Here is an 18,689-nt window from a genome sequence, read left to right as displayed (position 1 = left end):
TCTGTCTCTTTCCCACCAAAGATGTTCTGAAAACTTTATGACTAGTAACCAGAGACAAGCAAGTATATCTGTGTGTTGCTAACTAATTTTAAAGAGGGTGTTTAAGTCTATAAAAGGAATATTGCTTGAATTCAAACTCATAGCAATAGGTTAACTGTTAAGAATTGTATCTTGTCGTGTTTAAGTATCGTTCAATTATTAAAAGTTGAGCTAATTCTTTTGTCATAGTTACACTGTGTTGTTAAATAAAGTTTGTTTAGATAAAAACTTCTCGGTGTGTCAGCTGAATAATGAGTGAAACATTATATCCTCACATTAATGCCAAAAAAGCAAATTATTAGGGTCTATTCTGACTTCATTATATATACCTTGAGGTTTCTGATCTGGTACCCTAACAAATTTCTCAATTGAACCTGCCTGCACCACACTCGCAGCAGCGCATTCTAGACAGGAAGTTGGTAAACAAAATCTGGTATGGATTGAGATTTGGTTAACAGATGAAAAACAAACAGCAGGAACAAACGAGACATTCTCAGGGTGGCAGGCTGCTGCTTGTGGAGTATTGCAAGGATCTGTGCTTAGGCTTTAGCTGTCACGGTCCATATAAATGATACGGATTTGGGGACCAAATGTAATATTTCCAAATTTGCTGATGAGACAAAGCGAGATGGGAATGTTAACGGTGAGGAGCATGCAAAGGAGCTTCTAGAGGATTTGGACAGATGATGCCAGATCATGGCAGATGGAAAATAATGTGAATAAGTGTAAAGTTACCATTTTAGTAATAAAAGCAGATTATTTCTTAAATGGTGAAAAGCTGGGGAGTGTTCCTATCCAAGGGGGCAGGTTCCTGCCTAAGTTCCTCTCCAAACTTCAAAGCATCCTGACTTGGAAATCTGACTGTTCCTTCTTCATAACTGGGTCAAAACCTTGGAACCCTCTCAGTAACAGCATTGTGAGAACACTGTCACTAAAGGGAGTACACCAATTCAAGAAGTCAAATTATCTCTATCTTCCCAGGACGAGAGATGGGCATTTTTTTTAAAAGTATCTTTGCACACCTTTTTTTTTCCTTTCAGAATTAGTTGAGAAGTGGTGGAAGGATTCGCTAGCTGATTATCAGCCCATTAAACTGTGTTAAGAATGTTCCTCCTTTCCCCAACAAGTCCTGGCGTTGGATTTGAACCCAGAGCTTCTTGTCCAGAGGTAGGAATCCTACCACTGTTCCCTAAGACCTCTGGGATGGGCAATAAATGCTGGCCTATTTCCAGCAAGACTGCTCATTGGAAATCTAGATTCTGAGCCAAGTAGAATATCTTACATGGCTTGTTTACTTCACCCGTTCAGTTACTGATACTGCTTCCAATTTGGGTACTTTTATAACACCAGCCCCTTCACTGGTGAGACATCTATTGCCTTGTCCTAGTTGTGCTTCAGAAGGTGTCGTGAGCTGCATTCTTGAACTACTGCAGTTCATGTGATGCACCCACAGATCTGTAAGGCAGGATGTTCCAGGATTTTGACCCAACAACAGCAAGGGACGGAAATATATTTCCAAGACAAGATTTCGGGTAACTTGAAGGGGAACCTCGGGATGGTGGTGTTCCCAAGTATTTAATGCTCTTTTTCTTCTAGCAGTGGTTATGGGTTTGGAATGCGCTGCCTAAGGACCTTGAGTTCCTGCAGTGTATTTTGCAGATCATACACACGGCTGCCATTTAATCGTCTGTGGTAAAGGGATTGAATATTTGTGGAAGGGATAGCAAGTGGAGAGTTTCCCATCACATCCTTGAATTTTGCATTGTAAATAATGGACAGGTCAGTTAATTGCCACAGAATTCCTAACGTTTGACCTGTTCTTGTAGGTACAGTATTTATATGGCTAGTCCAGTTCTGTTTCTGGTCAATAGCATCCCTCAGGATGGTGATAGTGGGGGATTCAGTGATGGTAATGTCATTGACTGTCAAGAGATGATGGTTAGATCCTCTCATGTTGGAGATGGTCATTGCCTGGCACTTGTGCGGCATGAATATTTGTTGCCACTTGTCAGCCTAAGCCTGGATATTGTCCAGCCGAGTCCTTCTGTACTTGGATTATGGAATGAGGTATCTGAGGAGTTACAAATGGTGCTGAACATTGTGCAGTCACCAGAGAACATCTTCATTTTTGACCTATGATGGAGAGAAGATCACTGATGAAGCAGCTGAAGATGGTTGGACCTAGGAAATTATCCTGAGGAACACCTTTAGTGATGACATGGAGCACAGATGATTGACCCCCAACCACAACAATCATCTTCCTTTGTGCTAAGTATGACTCCAACCAGTGAAGGGTTTTCACCCTGATTCCCACTGACTCCAATTTTGCTTGGACTCTTTGTTGCTATACTTGGTCAAATGCTGCCTTGGTGTCAAGGGCAGTCACTCTCACTGTTTGTCTGGAGTTCAGCTTTTCTGTCCACGTTTGACTCAATGCTGAATCGAGATCAGTAGCTGAGTAACCTGGTGGAACCCAACCCGGGCATCCCTGAACAGGTTATTGCTGAGTAAGAGCTGCTCGATTGCACTGTTGATGATCCCTTCCATTACTTTACTGATGGTTGAGGGTACACTGATGGAGCTGTAATTGGCCTACTTGTAAAGAAACCCAGTGGTGAATAAGCAATAAGTGACAACCGGCTAAAATCTCCTGAATCAAAAATGCATTTGTGGCTGCCATAAAATATATTTTCCTTCATTTACAGATACAAAGAGGGTGGAACATTTTCTTTGGTTTTTCAAATGGGCATGTGAACATTATAACTCAGAAAAGGAAGAGAAGCAACATCTGAATGATGACAGCTGGACCCCCTACCTTTGTATGCGAAGTTACAAATAAATGATTTGATTGAATTTCCTCTTTCAGTGACAGTAATCAGGAACAACACAGCTGTCAAAAATCGCTTGAAGTGCACTTACTGACAACAATAAGACCCCCTCCCCGAAGAGGACAGGATCGATTTCTGCAACTAAGGAATTTATCGTCCCTGGGAGCATAGCACAAAGTAATTTTTCTAACAGCATTTTGGATGTACACCTTAAAAACACAAAGGGTGAAGGAGTGTAAAATTGTGATCATTTTCTCTGCATCAATAATCCAAGTTGAAAAAAAAAATGATTATGTTCTGTGACAAAAAAGCATTGCTGCAAACTGGTACATCTCCCAGCTAATAATCAAAAGACAACATCAATTCAGCTCTGGCTGGTTAGCAGGAAAATGTCTTGAAGCAATATATCTTTCCTGAGATGTGATGCCCAGAACAGAAAACGGCACTCCAGGTGGAGTCTAATCAAGGCTCTGCAGGCGTGAAGCATTGTCCAACCACACGAAGAGAAAGGTCAATATTCCATGAGCCTTTCTGATTGCTTTTGTACCCACGCGCCATTTTGTGGTGAATTGTACACAAACACCCAAAGTTCTCTCCACAGCTCTCAACACATTTCAATTTGCCTCTCTTGGCTCCAAAGCGGTTGACCTCGCACTGCCCTTGTTCAACCCATCAGACGCAGCTTTCCTTACTCATCTAAGCACAGTTTAACTCTCATGTACCTTTCTGCTTCCATTTTTACAGTATTCTGTCCCTCCTAATGTTATCTGCAAACTTGGATACTCCCTTCTTTCATCCAAGTCACTACTATACATGGTGAAAATTTGTATCTGGAGACAGAATCCAGGGAATACCGCTTGTGGCATCCTGCTTTTCAGAGATCATTCCTTTTATCCTCTCTTTATCCCTATCAGTTACTTGTTTGATTTGATTTATTATTGTCACATGTATTGGTATACAGTAAATATATTCTTTCTTTGCGTTATACAAATCATGCCATTCATAGAGTACATAGGGGAGGAGGAAAGAAGACGGTGCAGAATGTAGTGTTACAGTCATAGCTAGGGTGTGCAGAAAGATCAACTTAATATGACTAAGTCCATTCAGAAGTCTGATGGCAGCAGGGAAGAAGCTGTTCTTGAGTCTTAACTCCTGAGGGGCAGAGAATAATAATAGGATGCAGACTGAGGAAGGGATCAGCAGTGGTAGAGGGACAAAAGCAGAACGTTGCAAACTATTGGAAAGGGTGCTAGGACAGTGGGGTGGGGGTGATGTAGTTCGTTAGTGATGGATCGTTAATGGCATGGGAGAGGGAAGGGGTAATTGGTGGTGGTTGAAGGGGTAATAATGAACAAGAAATCCTTCCATGTCATGGAGATGGCAGAATCCTGCCTGCCATGGGAATTGTAGAGTCTGGGACGGTATCATTGTCATCAGGAAGGAATTTCTGGTTTTGAGGCAAGAGCAGCTGGAAAATCGGGCCCCTCAAGATCTCAGGATTTTAGAGTAGAAGCTCTAGTCTAAGGATAAAATCACAATTAATTAATACATGGAGCTAAAGCATGCTATTGTTTTTACATTAGTGTAAAACATTCTCAAACACTACCTTTTGAGAAATGTTCAAAACCAGGGAGAATCAGTGGGATATGTGGAACTTAAAACTTCATCTGCATCTTAATAAAGTGATTAATCCACTGTTCGCTTTCACCATTTTGACTCCCCACAGTTCAGATGTTTTTCACACAGGAGCATGACAGCATGAAGAATATGCAAAGCAGAATCAAATGCATTGCACATCTTCATTTTCAGTTAAGTACAACCAATTAAGTAATCAAGCTCAGTGGGTCGCTATAACTTGCCACTCTACAGGTACCTTACAACCCAAGTTAAAAGCAAAATGCCACAGGCGCTGAAAATCTGGAATAAAAGCAGAAAATGCTGGAAAATACTCGGCAGGTCTGGCAGCACCTGCAGACAGGAAATGAAGGTTAACGTTTCCTTTTGATTACTTTGTTTGACAGAGTTCTGATGACAGGTCAGTGCTTTTATTTTTATTTTTTTATTTTCTGCTTTTATCTGAGTTTAACTGAAGTAACCATTCCCATATCTGAAATGATCGAGTGTTACTTTATAGTTTCTGGAAATAACCATAACAGATCACAGCGGAGTGATCAACAACTTCCACTTTGACAGTAGTACATACCTTCAGGAAGTATACATTACATATACAGGAGCATGGGTATCTTCTCTTCATTCATGTTTGAATTTCTCAGGTAATCTTGTGCAAATCTGGCCACAAGTGTTTTTGAGTGGGGTAAGGTAATTTGGACTGGAGGTTTATTTATTTATGCATGTACGGGATGGAGGCACCATTGGCAAAACCAGAAGTTACCTCTAATTACCTTCAAGAGAGCGCTAATGGGCCATTCTTGAAAGGTTAAAGTTAATTTGGTGAAGGCACATCTACATTGTATGTGTGTGGGAGGAAACCTGAGCACCCGGAGGAAACCCAAGTGAACACAAGGAGAATGTGCAAATTGCACATAGACAGTTGCCCAGGGTTGGAATCAAACCCTGGCACTGTGAGACAGCAGTGCTAACCATTATGCCACCGTGCTGCTCAAAATGATTCCAACCACAGAGTTTTCCCTCTGATTGCTTAGGTCTGTCTCCAGTGTGCTGTTTCCATTATTTAACACATACATAACCCCGTGTTGTAGCTCTGGCATTGACATATCATGGGATTAATCAGCTGACTTGATGGTAATGGTGGAGTGAGGGAGATGTAGGTGTTTCACAAGAAGTAACTGTGCGCAATGTAAACTGTGGATAAGAAACTGCAAGTGCCTGTCCTGGAATGAGGCTGATGGTCATAGCTGGACAGCTAAAAGATTGAAAACCAGTGCACACAAAAAATGACTCAATTTCATTAAGCATAAGAATCATGCAGCACCAGGAAAATATCATTAGGGAGCCCTTCAATATCCTCTCATGTAATTAGTAGCAGCTTGTAGTGTGCTCAGTGCATTGAAGAAAGTGACAAATTTTGTTCTACAATCTCATTATTGAACTTAGATAAATGATGGCAAGTGCAGGGAACCGCCTCTCATATTCCAGTCTCTGTTGAGAATCAGTTTTAAGGGCCTTCACCTTGGCTCTGAAAATACTTTGCTGTAATGTTTTTCTAGCGGCATTGTGCAGTACATGGCTGAAGCCCACTGTTTCTCGATGGATGATACAGAACCTTTCTCAGCTAAGTTGCTTTTCAGGCATACCACTTAACTGCCGAATATTTTCTTCCTGAGATATTTATAGAGTTATGGGAGTCTTGCTTGCATACATATAGCCCAGTGATATTACTGCTGGACTATTAATCCGGAAACTAATGTTCTGGGGATTCAGGTTTAAATCCCACCACAGCAAGTGGTGGAATTTGAATTCAATAAAAAAAAATCTGGAATTAAGAACCTACCATAGTCGATTGTTGGAAAAACCAACTCGTTCACTAATATCCTTTGGGGAAGGAAATCTGCCATCTTTACCTGATTCTGGCCTACATGTGAAGTCAAGTAAAGTAGATCTATTCGTGACAAATAGGCTTACATTAACACTCCAATAAAGTTGTTGTGAACATTCTCTAGTTGCCACACTCCGGCGCCTGTTCAGGTATATTGAGGGAGTATTTAACATGACCAATCCACCTAACCAACGCATTTTTTTCAGATTATGGGAGGAAACCGGAGCACCCGGAGGAAACCCACACAAACAGTGACCCAAGCTAGGGATTGAACTCGGGTCCCTGACGCTGTGAGGCAGCAGTGCTAACCACCATGCCCACCGTGACTCCAGGGCCACAACAATGTCGTTGACTCTCAACTGCCCTCAGGGAACAAGAGATGGGTGATAAATACTGGCCAGTCAGGGATACCCGTGTCCCACAAATTAATAAAAAAAATATAGCACACCATCTGACCACTATCTTGCCCACCAAATCTCCACAGACATTCTTCTAAAATTCGATGGCCAGAATTTTACGCTCCCACTGCCCCATCTCCAAGGTGGGACTTACTCCTAAGTTGATTGTGGCAATCAACTCTTGCTGGGAATGCCTTCCGGTCTGCTGGGGGCTCCTGTCATCCTGAAAATTCAGGCCTATGGAGAAGCAGCACCCATCTTCCTATCATAACTGCTTCATACACTGGAAGGCCTGTAGACACATGTAGCCATGAGCATGTGAAGTGGAGATTGTACTTGTCTGCAGTACCTTCAGTGGGGAGGTCTCACCTTTCCTACTTTTGTGCCACCCTTCCATAATTGCAACACCCACAATGTATGTTATGAAATTGCTGCCTTGAGGATGCTTTATGATTCTAATTCTGTTTCTCCTTCATTCTAAGATATGAGAATAGTGTCTGTGACACCATGGACTCTCACATATCACAGTGGCTTTTGAAAGCATTGGATCCTCCCAGAGCATCAGTACAGATGCTAACAGCCTGTAGAATGTTGAATTTGAGAAAGGAGAGGTGCCATGCTGACCTATTCAAACCAGAAATTGGAGACTAGGGGTGGAATTTGCCTGCCACGCTCGCCCCAACTCCAGAAAATCTCCCTCAGGGTCAGTGGACCTTTGCACAGTTCTGTCCCGCCCGTTATGATTCCTGTAGTGGACAGGATGGGAAAATTCCACCTTCGGAGTTGGGATTCACCTGATCTAAACTCATCGGTTAGTTGGAGGTTAAAAGGCTTCCCTTAATTGCAGAACTTCTCCAATAAAAGGTTCTGCAATATTGCCAATGGATTTAATGGTGTGGGATATACAGTGGAAAAATCTCCTGTGCCCCAACACAAATACTAAGGCATGCAGTATGAATCTCAGGGACTACATTTTATTGGTCGTCAGCCAACATATTGGGTTCATTTCCATGGGTGCCAGGAAATTTGCTCCAGTAGCTTTTGTAGCTTGTGAGCGTAGAGGACTGTAAGCGTTACCACCCATATTATCCTGTAGAGAGTCACATGGGAGCATTGGAGTGTAGTGATGAATCTGGTACAAGTTGACACAATAGCACAGTGGTTAGCACTGCTACCTCACAGCACCAGGGAACTGGGTTCAATTCTGGCCTTGGGTGACTGTCTGTGTGGAGTTTGCACATTCTCCCTGTGTTGGTGTGGGTTTCTTCCGGGTGCTCTAGTTTTCTCTCTCAGTCAAAAGATGTGCAGGCTAGATAGATTGGCCACGATTAATTGCCCCCTTTTGTCCCAAGATGTGCAGGTTAGCAGGATAAATACATGGGGCTACGGGGACAGAGGGATGCTCTGTTAAAGAGTCAGTGCAAACTCAGTGAGCTGAATGGTCTCCTTCTGCACTGTAGGGATTCTTTGAAATTTCTATAAAAAGTCAGGATTGTATTCCGTATTCTGTGTTATTAATAAGCAGTTATTGGTCAAACTAACAAGCTTCTATACCTCTTCATAAAACAACATACAACTTACAATGTGGTACTAATAGGTGAAGGAGCCCAAAATCCCTAAGAACGAGGAAGCAAAGAAACTGCAGACTGACCTGAGAGAAGTATATCTAACATTAAGACATCAAATACACAGCCACATTGACCTAACAAGCTCCATCACTGGCATAGAGGTTGAAGAGTAGAAGAAAGATCCGTGGTACAGCATAAACTCCACTAAAGCATGTGGGTGTCCATTCCAAGACCTGATTGAAAGCAGAGTCAAAGAACCTAGCCAGATTGCAAACATTGAGTAAACTCCAGAAAGGTCAAAATAAGCTTCAAAATTTTGCACAAGAATCAGCCATCACTGTCAGACCGATTGCTTAATGAGTACAGCTTGAAGAGCACTGTAGCCCAAATCCCAGGTCAGTGACATAACATCACAAAGAGAAAAACATTCTTAAAGAGAAATCAGCACAAACCATCAGCTTCAATGTGATTTTCCAAACTAGAAACATAGCTGGTCAAAGTAATTCAATGAGTGATGGGCAATAAAATGAATTAAAAAAAGGATTTTCTGAATAATGTTGAAGATTATGGAGTAATAGATTGAAGAGGAAGGATAGTGTCAGGCTCAAGTGAATAAGCTATTGTATTCAGTAGGTCCAATAATCAACAACATAAGTACCAGATAAGGAACAAATAAATCCTCTGATAACATTGAAACATGGAAATCTTTCAACATCTACTTTAACCTAAGAAGCAATAAAATTTTGGAGCGAGCAAAATTTAGCAAGAGAGAGTCCCAAAACCTGGGGAATCATAGAATCCCTCCAGTGCAGAAAGAGGCCATTCAGTCCATTGAGTCTGCACCAATTTCAATCCCACCCAGGCCCTCTCCACATAACCCACTTATTTATCTTGCTAACCTGCTGCCACTAAGGGGCAATTTAGCATAGCCAATCAACCTAACCCACACATCTTTGGACTGTGGGAGGAAGCTCAAGCACCCGGAGGAAACCCATGCAAACACAGGGAGAACACGCAGAGCCCGTAAGGGCAGTCACTCGGATTGAACCCGGGTCCCTAGTACTGTGAGGCACCAATGCTAACCACTGTGCTATCATGCCGCCCAAAGAACCCTCAGAGAAAAACATGGCTAGATGCCACTAAGTAGATGGCAATGCCTTAACCATTTGTGTATTGTAAGGCCACTAGGGCCCCTTCCGTCCTTACCAAGGGGAGTGCTAACCTTCTCTCCTTTCATACAACAGAAACTTGTAGGCTTTTTCGTAAATGAGTTACACAGCTTGGCTGAAGTCTGTGACGATTGTGAGCGTTAAGTCTGAATTTGTGAGAGGCAGAATACCATTTGGAGTGGCCGATGTCACTCCTTCGGATGTCTTCAATCTAAAGGAAACCTGACTTTGGAAAACCCATCCAAATCATCAGGCAATTAGAAGCCTGCCAGCAAAACTGATCCATTTTGAGTGGCAAAGTTAAACAATGGTACAGAGCAACCTCGACAGTCCAGCTCATAAGACAACAAAACGGCAAGGAGACTCCCAGGCAGGAAAAGCAATTGCCAATCAAAATACAAGATGATGGCACGTCGTATCATCACAAGCCCTCGTAGGCTTAAACAGTGTCCAGCAATCCCTGTGCGGAGCTTTCTGTGTAGCTGCTTGGGATGCGTTGCAAAGACGCACAAGTCCAAAACTAGAGATGTGCAGAGAATCACAAATGAATCCGTGAGATAGATGAGCCAGACCAAGAATAAGTTCAACAATGCTCCCTGTAAGAAATCAATGATCCCAGATTCATATTTTGGAATGATGACAAACTGCAAATGATCACCTCATGAATTTCAAGTTCAACACAGGAGCTATTGTGACAGTCTGTCAGATCAGGAACCACGGCTCAAAGAAAAACCTCTGCCCATGGATGGCATACGCAACATTTTATGGTCCTGGAGGAATCAATTACAGGCATGATTCATGAGCCAATCCTGTATGGCAACAAGTAAATAACTGAAATTCTGTATGGCATCCAGAATCAACTCTTTCCTCTCCTGAGCAGAGTTGCCTTAGTCGCCCTCGACCTGCACAAAATGGCAGAAAATGTCAAAACAACCACTGTAGTCAACTGCACTGAATTCCAGAGAGGTCCACCAATGCTGATGATCTTGATTGGGACTTCAGGTCACAATTGTCAGAATTGCAATGGTAGTTATTCCAACTCCTTTGCAGATGGCAGAAAATACTTTTCACTGGTCAAATCTTCAGATGAGCACCGGCATACTTCAAACATAAGACACAGAGGGGAAGGAGCAGCAGCAGAAAGTGGAGCCTGAACTTCAGAGTCAATCAGTTGTTGTCACAGAACCAGAAAAACGTACTAAGTAAGTTAGTAAGTTCATTTATTGGTCGCAAATAGGCTTACATTAACACTGCAATGAAGTTACTGTGAAAATCACCTCGTCTCCACACTCTGGCGTCTGAGGGCGAATTTAGCATGGCCAATGCACCTAACCAGCATTTCTTTTCGGGCTGTGGAAGGAAACCGAAGCACTCGGAAGAAACCCACGCAGACACGGGGAGAATGTGCAGACTCCCCACAGTGACCCAAGCCAGGAATCAAACCCAGGTTCCTGGCGCTGTGAGGCAGCAGTGCTAATCGCTGTGTTGCCATGCCACCCGCAGCTACACACAACACTGAGGTTGACCCTGAAGCAGCAGAGAAGCAACCACTAATTCACCAAGACAAACCTCAAGGAAACACATGTGCACATGAAGAAACACAACACAGCTTTAGAAGCCAAACTGAAGGCTGAGCTCAAGGATGAGGAGAATACAGAAATAAGGGAGGTAAACCTTCAATTCTGAAAAAGAAAGAACCTGGCAAATCTCATCGGAAAAGATAACCTAAATTCTCTCTATGACTGAACGGAGTGAACATTCCCTCCGGAAGGAGAGTGATAAGCCCATGGTATCCAACCAAGGAAGACAGATTGTCGATAAAGAAAAATATCACACAAAGGAAGTGCAAGAACTGAACCAGATGTTGACACCCGAGTATTTGAAATGCCAAATATTACACCATCGATCACAGACCAACAATGTCAGCCGAAAGCAGGTGAGACCATCACTTCTCCAAACTTGTAAGGAGCAAAATCTGGAAGAGTCATGAAGCTTCCAGACCATCTGAAAGTGTAAAGTCAGAGACTTGGGGGGAGCGGGGAGATGGGAAAGCATGCAAGTATTACTGTAAATACATTTGGGTAAAAGCTTGGTGGTGGTAGGAGGGTTGGGAGATGTAGTATAAGGGTGCTCAGGGCTGCAAAAGTTAATACAGTACTGGGGGAAATAGTGCCATCCACATTACAGTGTTGAGAGTCACATGGAAGTAATAGAGTGTAGTGGTGAATCTGGGAGAAGTCAGCATGGAGATAGCACCTTGACAGGGCTATATCCTGTATCTACATATGTGTTATTAATAAACCATTATTGTTTAACCTCAGAGGCCTCTAGATCTCTTCATGAGACAACACAAGAACAAATTTCACTTAGAATTCAACATAAATTTAATGTCAAATACTTCAAGCAGCACACACATATACACGCTGAGCACAAATAGATTAGTCTGTGTGTCGTTTTGTGTCTTGATGAAACTAGGATTTATTGTGGGATCTTCTGTTGGTGTCCTTTTGAGACAGAGAATTCCATTTAATTGCCCATTTTCCAAACGAGGAAGGCTTCTCCGCAGATCAAATGTCTAATGTCTTATCTAACTTGATTTGTAGGGGCAGAAGAAATCTACTAAAGCAAAAACTAATATGGCGCAATTAGAAAGCTACGAAAAAATTGTAGGTGCTGTGATACTTCATAATTGAAAATAGTTTCATCCATAAAAAACGTCAACTGCAGGACAAACTTCATATCTCTTTAGCACATTATACATTGCGTTATATTTAACAACTTTTTCATGCGATGTGGGCTGTACCGGGCAAGGACAGCACTAACTATCCATCCCTAATTGCCCTTGTGAAGGCGCTGATTGGGTTCCTTAAACACTACAGTGAGGCCTAGCTACATTCATAGTGCTTTTAGAGAGGGAGTTCTGGGATTTTGACCCAATGACACTGCAAGAATGACACGGAGCGAGATTCTTTAGCCTCCCAGCCGTGTGTTTCCTGCTGGCGGGAGGTGGCGCATTGTTTGCTCGCGACAGGATTCTCTGGTAACGCTGCTGTCAATGGGAATTCCCATTGATGTCACCCTATGCCAGCGGAAAACTCAAGTGGGGGAGCCCAAGATGGGATGTAATGTCTTATCTTGTCAGCTTGGATCTTGCTTGTCCCTCATGTGGGGATCAAGCTTAGACTTAACTTGAATTGGCTTTCTTATTAGAAATAAAGTACTGAAAGGTACCAAAAAAATAAAAAAGGTAAGTATCCAACATAGGCACATAGCTTCTGCAGACGAGGAACATCACCATGACTCAAGCAGTCCTACAGGTGGCTAAAGCAGTGGTACAACATAAAACCCCACAGTATAAGAAATAAATGCTGCATGCAATTTTTTTTTGAGATCCAGCAACTTGCAGATACCAATGACAAGTGTGTTTTGTCAGCGCTGTCAAAATAATCTATGGTCAAGCACTTATGGGCCAACCCAGTGAGAGAGGAGAGGCGTTAAATGCTTGAAGAACTCTTCAACTAAAGCTCTGGCTGGGATTTTCTAGTAAGCAGTCTCACAACACCAGGTTAAAGTCCAACAAGTTTATTTGATAGTAAACCCACTAGCTTTCAGTGTTTGCCCCTTTGTCAGGTGAGTGGAGAGTTATAAACAGGGCATATAAAGGCACACACCGTTTACAGAATACTGATTAGAATGTGAATCTTTACAACTAATCAATTCTTAAAAGATGCAGACAATGTGAGTGGAGATAGCATTAAGCATAGGTTAAAGAGATGTGTATTGTCTCCAGACAGGACAATAAGTGAGAAGTGAAGCATCGTAAGGTTATCTGTGGGCTTGCGGTACAGTGAGGTGCTGAGGCAGATAACCTCACGACGCTCCACTTCTCCAGCTTCCACTCTAAACACATTAAAGAAGCCATCCCCTACGGACAAGCCCTATATATACAGGACCTGCTCAGATGAGGAGGATTGCAACAGACACCTCCAGATGCTGAAAAATGCGCTAAGAACAGGATATGGCGCTCGACTCATCGATCGACAGTTCCAATGTGCTTGAAAAAACGCATCAACCTCCTCAGAAGACAAACACGGGACATGGTGGACAGAGTATCCTTCGTTCCCTGGAGCGGAGAAGCTACAACATCTTCTTCAAAGTCTTCAACATGTCATTGATGAAGACGAACATCTCACCAAGGCCATCCCCACACCCCCACTTCTTACCTTCAAACAACCACACAACCTCAAACAGACCATTGTCCATAGTGAACTACCCAGCCTTTAGGAAAACAGTGACCACAACACCACACAACCCTGCCACAGAAACCTCTGCAAGACATGCGGATCATCGACACAGATGCCATCATCTCACGTGAGAACACCATCCACCAGGTACATGGTACATACTCTTGCAACTTGGCCAATGTTGTCTACCTGATACGCTGCAAGAAAGGCTGTCCTGAGGCATGGTACATTGGGGAGACCATGCAGGCGCTATGACAACGGATGAATGAACACAGCTTGACAATCACTAGGCAAGACTGTTCCCTTCCTGTTGGTGAGCACTTCAGCGGTCACAGGCATTCGGCCTCTGATCTTTGGGTAAACATACTCCAAGGCGGCCTTCACAACATTTGACAGCGCAGAGTTGCTGAGCAGAAACTGATAGCCAAGTTCCACACACGAGGATGGCCTCAACCGGGATCTTGGGTTCATGTCACACTATCTGTAACCCGCATGATTTACCTGGGCTTGCAACATTTCTCTTACTGTCCTGCCTAGAGACAATACACATCTCTTTAACCTATGCTTACTGCTATCTCCACTCACATTGTCTGCACCTTTAAGAATTGATTAGCTGTAAAGACTTGCATGCTAATCAGTATTCTATAAACTGTGTGTGCCTTTATATGCTCTGTTTGTGACCAGAACTCTCCACTCACCTGATGAAGGGGCAAATCCCGAAAGCTACTGCATTTACTATCAAATAAACTTGTTGGACTTTAACCTGTTGTTGTGAGACTTCTTATTGTGTTTACCCCAGTCCAACGCCAGCATCTCCACACCATGGGATTTTCTAGCCCTACAGTGTTGAGACCCACTGCCATAGGGATTGCAAGTGTAAGTTTATTTATTAGGCTAACATTAGCACTGCAATGAAGTTACTGTGAGAATCCCCTAGTCGCCACACTGCAGCACCTGTCCGGGTACACTGAGGAAGAATTTAGCATGGCCAATGCACCTAACCAGCTTGTCTTTCAGACTGTGGGAGGAAACTGGAACACCTGAAGGAAACTCACACAGACATGGGGAGAACATGCAAACTTCACACAGACAGTGATCCAAGCCAGGAATCGAACCTGGGTCCTTGGTTCTGTGAGTGCTAACCACCTTGCCACCATAAACTGATTTGAACAAAAGGCTCTACAAAATTGCTAATGGATCTTGATATTGTGAAATATTCCATGCAATGATTTACTGTGCTTTTGAATAATGCAAAACAGAACCACAGAAAACACAGGCTTGTGAGCCTACTTCCCAATAAATAATGGTCTGACAAGGACCCTGTCAGCTTTTATACAAGAGCAGGTGATAAAACAGTTAATTTTATCCATGCAAATAAAAATTAATAACATTAACGGCTCAGTGAACTATCCCTTAATGGTCTAATTCCACATCATAGTTAAAGCTATCACACAGTATAAATCTGAGCACCAAAACAGTGACAGGACATTGCTCGCATTATTTTATTCATATAAAAAGCAATAATAAATCAAGAGTGACAGAAGTGAAGTTACCAATTTTTCATATCAGTGAAAGAACTTCATTCATACTTTGTCAAATGTGTATTTGTTGTTTATTACTGTCAATTAAATGCTATTCTTGTGAAAATTGATTCTAAAGTCAGATATCACAAAGAAAGTTTTTTTTAAAACAAGGAATTTATGCAAAAGTGCTTTTGAAAATATTATTGCTAATACATCTGATGTTTAATAGCCTCAGTTATGATGCTGTTTCACGATAATCATTCTCGCCTATTAAAAGTTGCTTTATTTGCAATTTACTTTTTACCAAATGTCTTCTATGTGAATATTATCAATGACAGACAAACCTCTACCTCAAACATTGTAGTAATGTGTCCTTACTAAGTTGTCTTAACAAAAATACATGTTTATAACCTAAAATTAGACTAGCTATCATAGTAAATGGGCAGCATGGTGGCACAGTGGCTGGCACTGCTGCCTCACAGTGCCAGGGACCTGTGTTCAATTCTGACTTCAGGTAACTGTCTGTGTGGAGCTTGCACATTCTCCCCATGTCCGCGTGGGTTTCCGCTGGGTGCTCTGGTTTCCTTCCACAGTCAAAAGATGTGCAGGTTAGGTTGATTGGCAATGGTAAATTATCCATTAGTGTTAGGGGGATTAGTAGGGGATCAGGGCCTGGGTGGGATTGTTGTCAGTGCAGGATCAAGGGGCTGAGTGGCCTCTTTCTGCACTGTAGGGATTCTATGAAAGAAAAGGGCAGCAGTACAACAAAGTGATCGTGTTCACTGATTTATTACAAAGGTCTCGAATGACTCTGTGTTAAAGTGCACCTGCCCATCTGTGTACCTCTGTACAGGAAAGCAAAAGTTGTTACTGACTTTGACAAATTAATCTGGCTGCGAGTTTAAATTTAACATTGGAAAGAAGCCCCAAAGGAATATCAATGATTGACATTAGCTGCTGAACTGTAACTATAATACAATGCATGTTCACAGAGTGTGCATTGAGCCCTCATTATGGTCCACTGCCAGTGCATTCTACTGCACAATACCAAGCAAAAGACAAAACTTAACAGTATGTTACATTGCCTCTCAATTCACTGAGTTCTCTATTGAATAATGGGACATTCAGACATGATACAGTTGAACATTATAATTTTCATTAGGAGTATGTTAGCAATAGCTACATTTGTGATTGTTAGCTTTGGGTTTCCGTGTTTTCTAAGGTGTTTACCGTAAGAATATATTTCTTATAGCTAAAAATAGCAACTTCTCACTGATAGCGTAGGCACTGCCAGATTCCATATCATGTCAGTAGGAACTTGTTTTATCAGGCTGATGCCAGCTGTAATCACCTGTTGGCACAGATGGGTCTGTGGACGGCTTTTCCCATGTGTTAATTTGTTCCCAGGTCAGTCCATTGGTCCCAAGAGCCAGGATGTATCCACAGCTGCTGTAATGTTCATCAAACGAGCAACTGCCTGCAGAAAAATAATTGAGAAACTAACTTGAGTAATAAACGTGTGCATGATTACACATACGTTCACATCAGTGGCTTCTGTACAAAAACAGATAATAAGCTTCAAGTGCATTACCCATAATATAGACCTCAGGGCTTGGGAAAGTTGATTAGAAAGGTCTTTTGCAACATGTTTGCTTATGTTTTGCCTTTTAGTAAATGATAATGAGTTTGGCTCTGTAAAACAGTATCTATTGTGACATTTCCATGGGTAAAAGAAAACAAAATATGCAAACTCCAAAGATAATGATTAATGTCAAAGTTAATGGGCAAAGGATAAGAAAAACAATTAGAATAGGCACACAATGTGTATTCTAGGGATGAACGTTTTTGCAGTGGAATTAACATTTAAATCATTTTACTCCGACAGGATTGTTAAAGTATTTGCGATTTAAATTATGTGTCTGAAACTTACCATGGATGTGGGGACCCTGATACCACACTGAAAATCAGGTACCCAGCCCACACTTGCTGGCAGTGGGATGGTCACTACAATTCTACCACAGCTAGCCTCCTAATTGGCAGTTCATGTACCTCCATCCTGTTAATGATGGTGAGCGGGTTCCTGGTGCTGACAATCCAGAGGGCTGGAAGCTCCAAAGTGCCATTGGGAGAGCCAGTCCCTGCTGAGATATGCAGGAAACCCTGCCTTTGTGCATCTTTCAGAAACCATTGTCCATGCTACTGTCATCTTCAGACAAGACTATCCTGATGCATTCCTGGCCAGCCTCCCACATTCTACTCTCTTTCTACAGGAAGTCATCTAAAACTCTGCTGGGCATGCCCTTACTCGCACAAGTCCCATTTCCATCATTCATTGATCGAACTGGCTCACTTGATTTTGAAGTTTTCATCCTTGCTGTCAAATCCCTTCATGGCCTCACACCTACTTACCTTCATAATCTCCTCTGACTCCACCAAAAAACAGCATATACAGATTCCTCCAAAAGTGACAGACCATCCTTTGATCATTCTAATATCTCTTCACGTGGCTTGGTGTCAAATTGCATTTTATAATGCTCCTCTGAAGTGCCCTTAGATTTTCATGACATTAAAGGAGTTGTGTGAATAAAAGTTTCTGTTTTTGTTGTCATCATAGCAACACTTGGCTTCCCAAGAGTTCTTGGTGTCCTGTATTACGGTGATGGATTTGGAATCACAGAATCCCTATGGTGCAGAAAGAGGCCATTTGGCCCATTGAACCTGCACCAATAACAATTCTCTGTAACCTCACTTACTTACCCTGCTAACCACCCTGACACTAAGGAGCAATTTAGCATGGCCAATCAACCTAACCAACACACGTTTGGAGGGTGCGAGGAAAACAGAGCACCCGGATGAAACCCATGCAGATACAGGGAGAATGTACAAACTCCACAAAGATAATGATCCCAGGCCAGAATTGAACCCAGGTGCCCGGTGCTGTAAGGCAGCAGTGCTAACCTGTGTGCCACCATGCCACCCCTTGTGTTTGAAAATTTGAAGTCATGTTTTGCAGTGCACTTGGCCAGCAGTGGAAATCAGTCACACTTATTGAAGAGGTTTTTGGGGTTGGATACGATGGCAAGGTGCAATGTTGAAATTTGTCTCTCACGCTTTTAGGTAGTTGTGCTATAAATGAGGTAGGCACCTAGCCAAATGTCTGAAGATTTAAAATAGCCTATTGTAAAGAACAGTTAACCCTAATCCTTCCAATTAGAATCATAGAACCCTTCAGTGCAGAAAGAGATCCTTTGGCCCATTGACTCTGCACCAACTACAATCCCACCCAGGCCCTACCCCCATATCCCTCCACATTTGTCTGCTAATCCCTCTAACCTACGCATCTCAGGACATTAAGGGGCAATTTTAGCATGGCCAACCAACCTAACCCGCACATCTTTGGACT

At 42.5% G+C, this 18,689-nt stretch overlaps 1 protein-coding gene and 1 non-coding gene across 6 annotated transcripts in view; both read right to left on the bottom strand.

Annotated features, from left to right (window-relative positions):
• LOC145353875 (receptor-type tyrosine-protein phosphatase T-like) overlaps positions 1 to 18,689 on the bottom strand; it is a 1,296,999-nt gene that overhangs the window by 954,805 nt on the left and 323,505 nt on the right. For all 5 annotated transcript variants that reach the window (XM_080204786.1, XM_080204787.1, XM_080204789.1 and 2 more), the window contains exon 2: positions 16,638 to 16,763. In XM_080204786.1, the coding sequence (XP_080060912.1) occupies positions 16,638 to 16,763 (126 nt within the window). The remainder of the gene's footprint in view (positions 1 to 16,637; positions 16,764 to 18,689) is intronic.
• Positions 9,468 to 9,594, bottom strand: LOC145354144 (U6atac minor spliceosomal RNA). The gene has a single exon (XR_013888820.1). It is a non-coding gene; the product is annotated as a U6atac minor spliceosomal RNA (small nuclear RNA).

The sequence above is a fragment of the Carcharhinus amblyrhynchos genome, chromosome 16 (genome assembly GCF_965287045.1).
Source record: "Carcharhinus amblyrhynchos chromosome 16, sCarAmb.v2.hapA, whole genome shotgun sequence".
NCBI lineage: Eukaryota > Metazoa > Chordata > Chondrichthyes > Carcharhiniformes > Carcharhinidae > Carcharhinus > Carcharhinus amblyrhynchos.
Note: the sequence above shows the minus strand (reverse complement) of the source record. Positions and strands in the feature narration are given on the sequence as shown.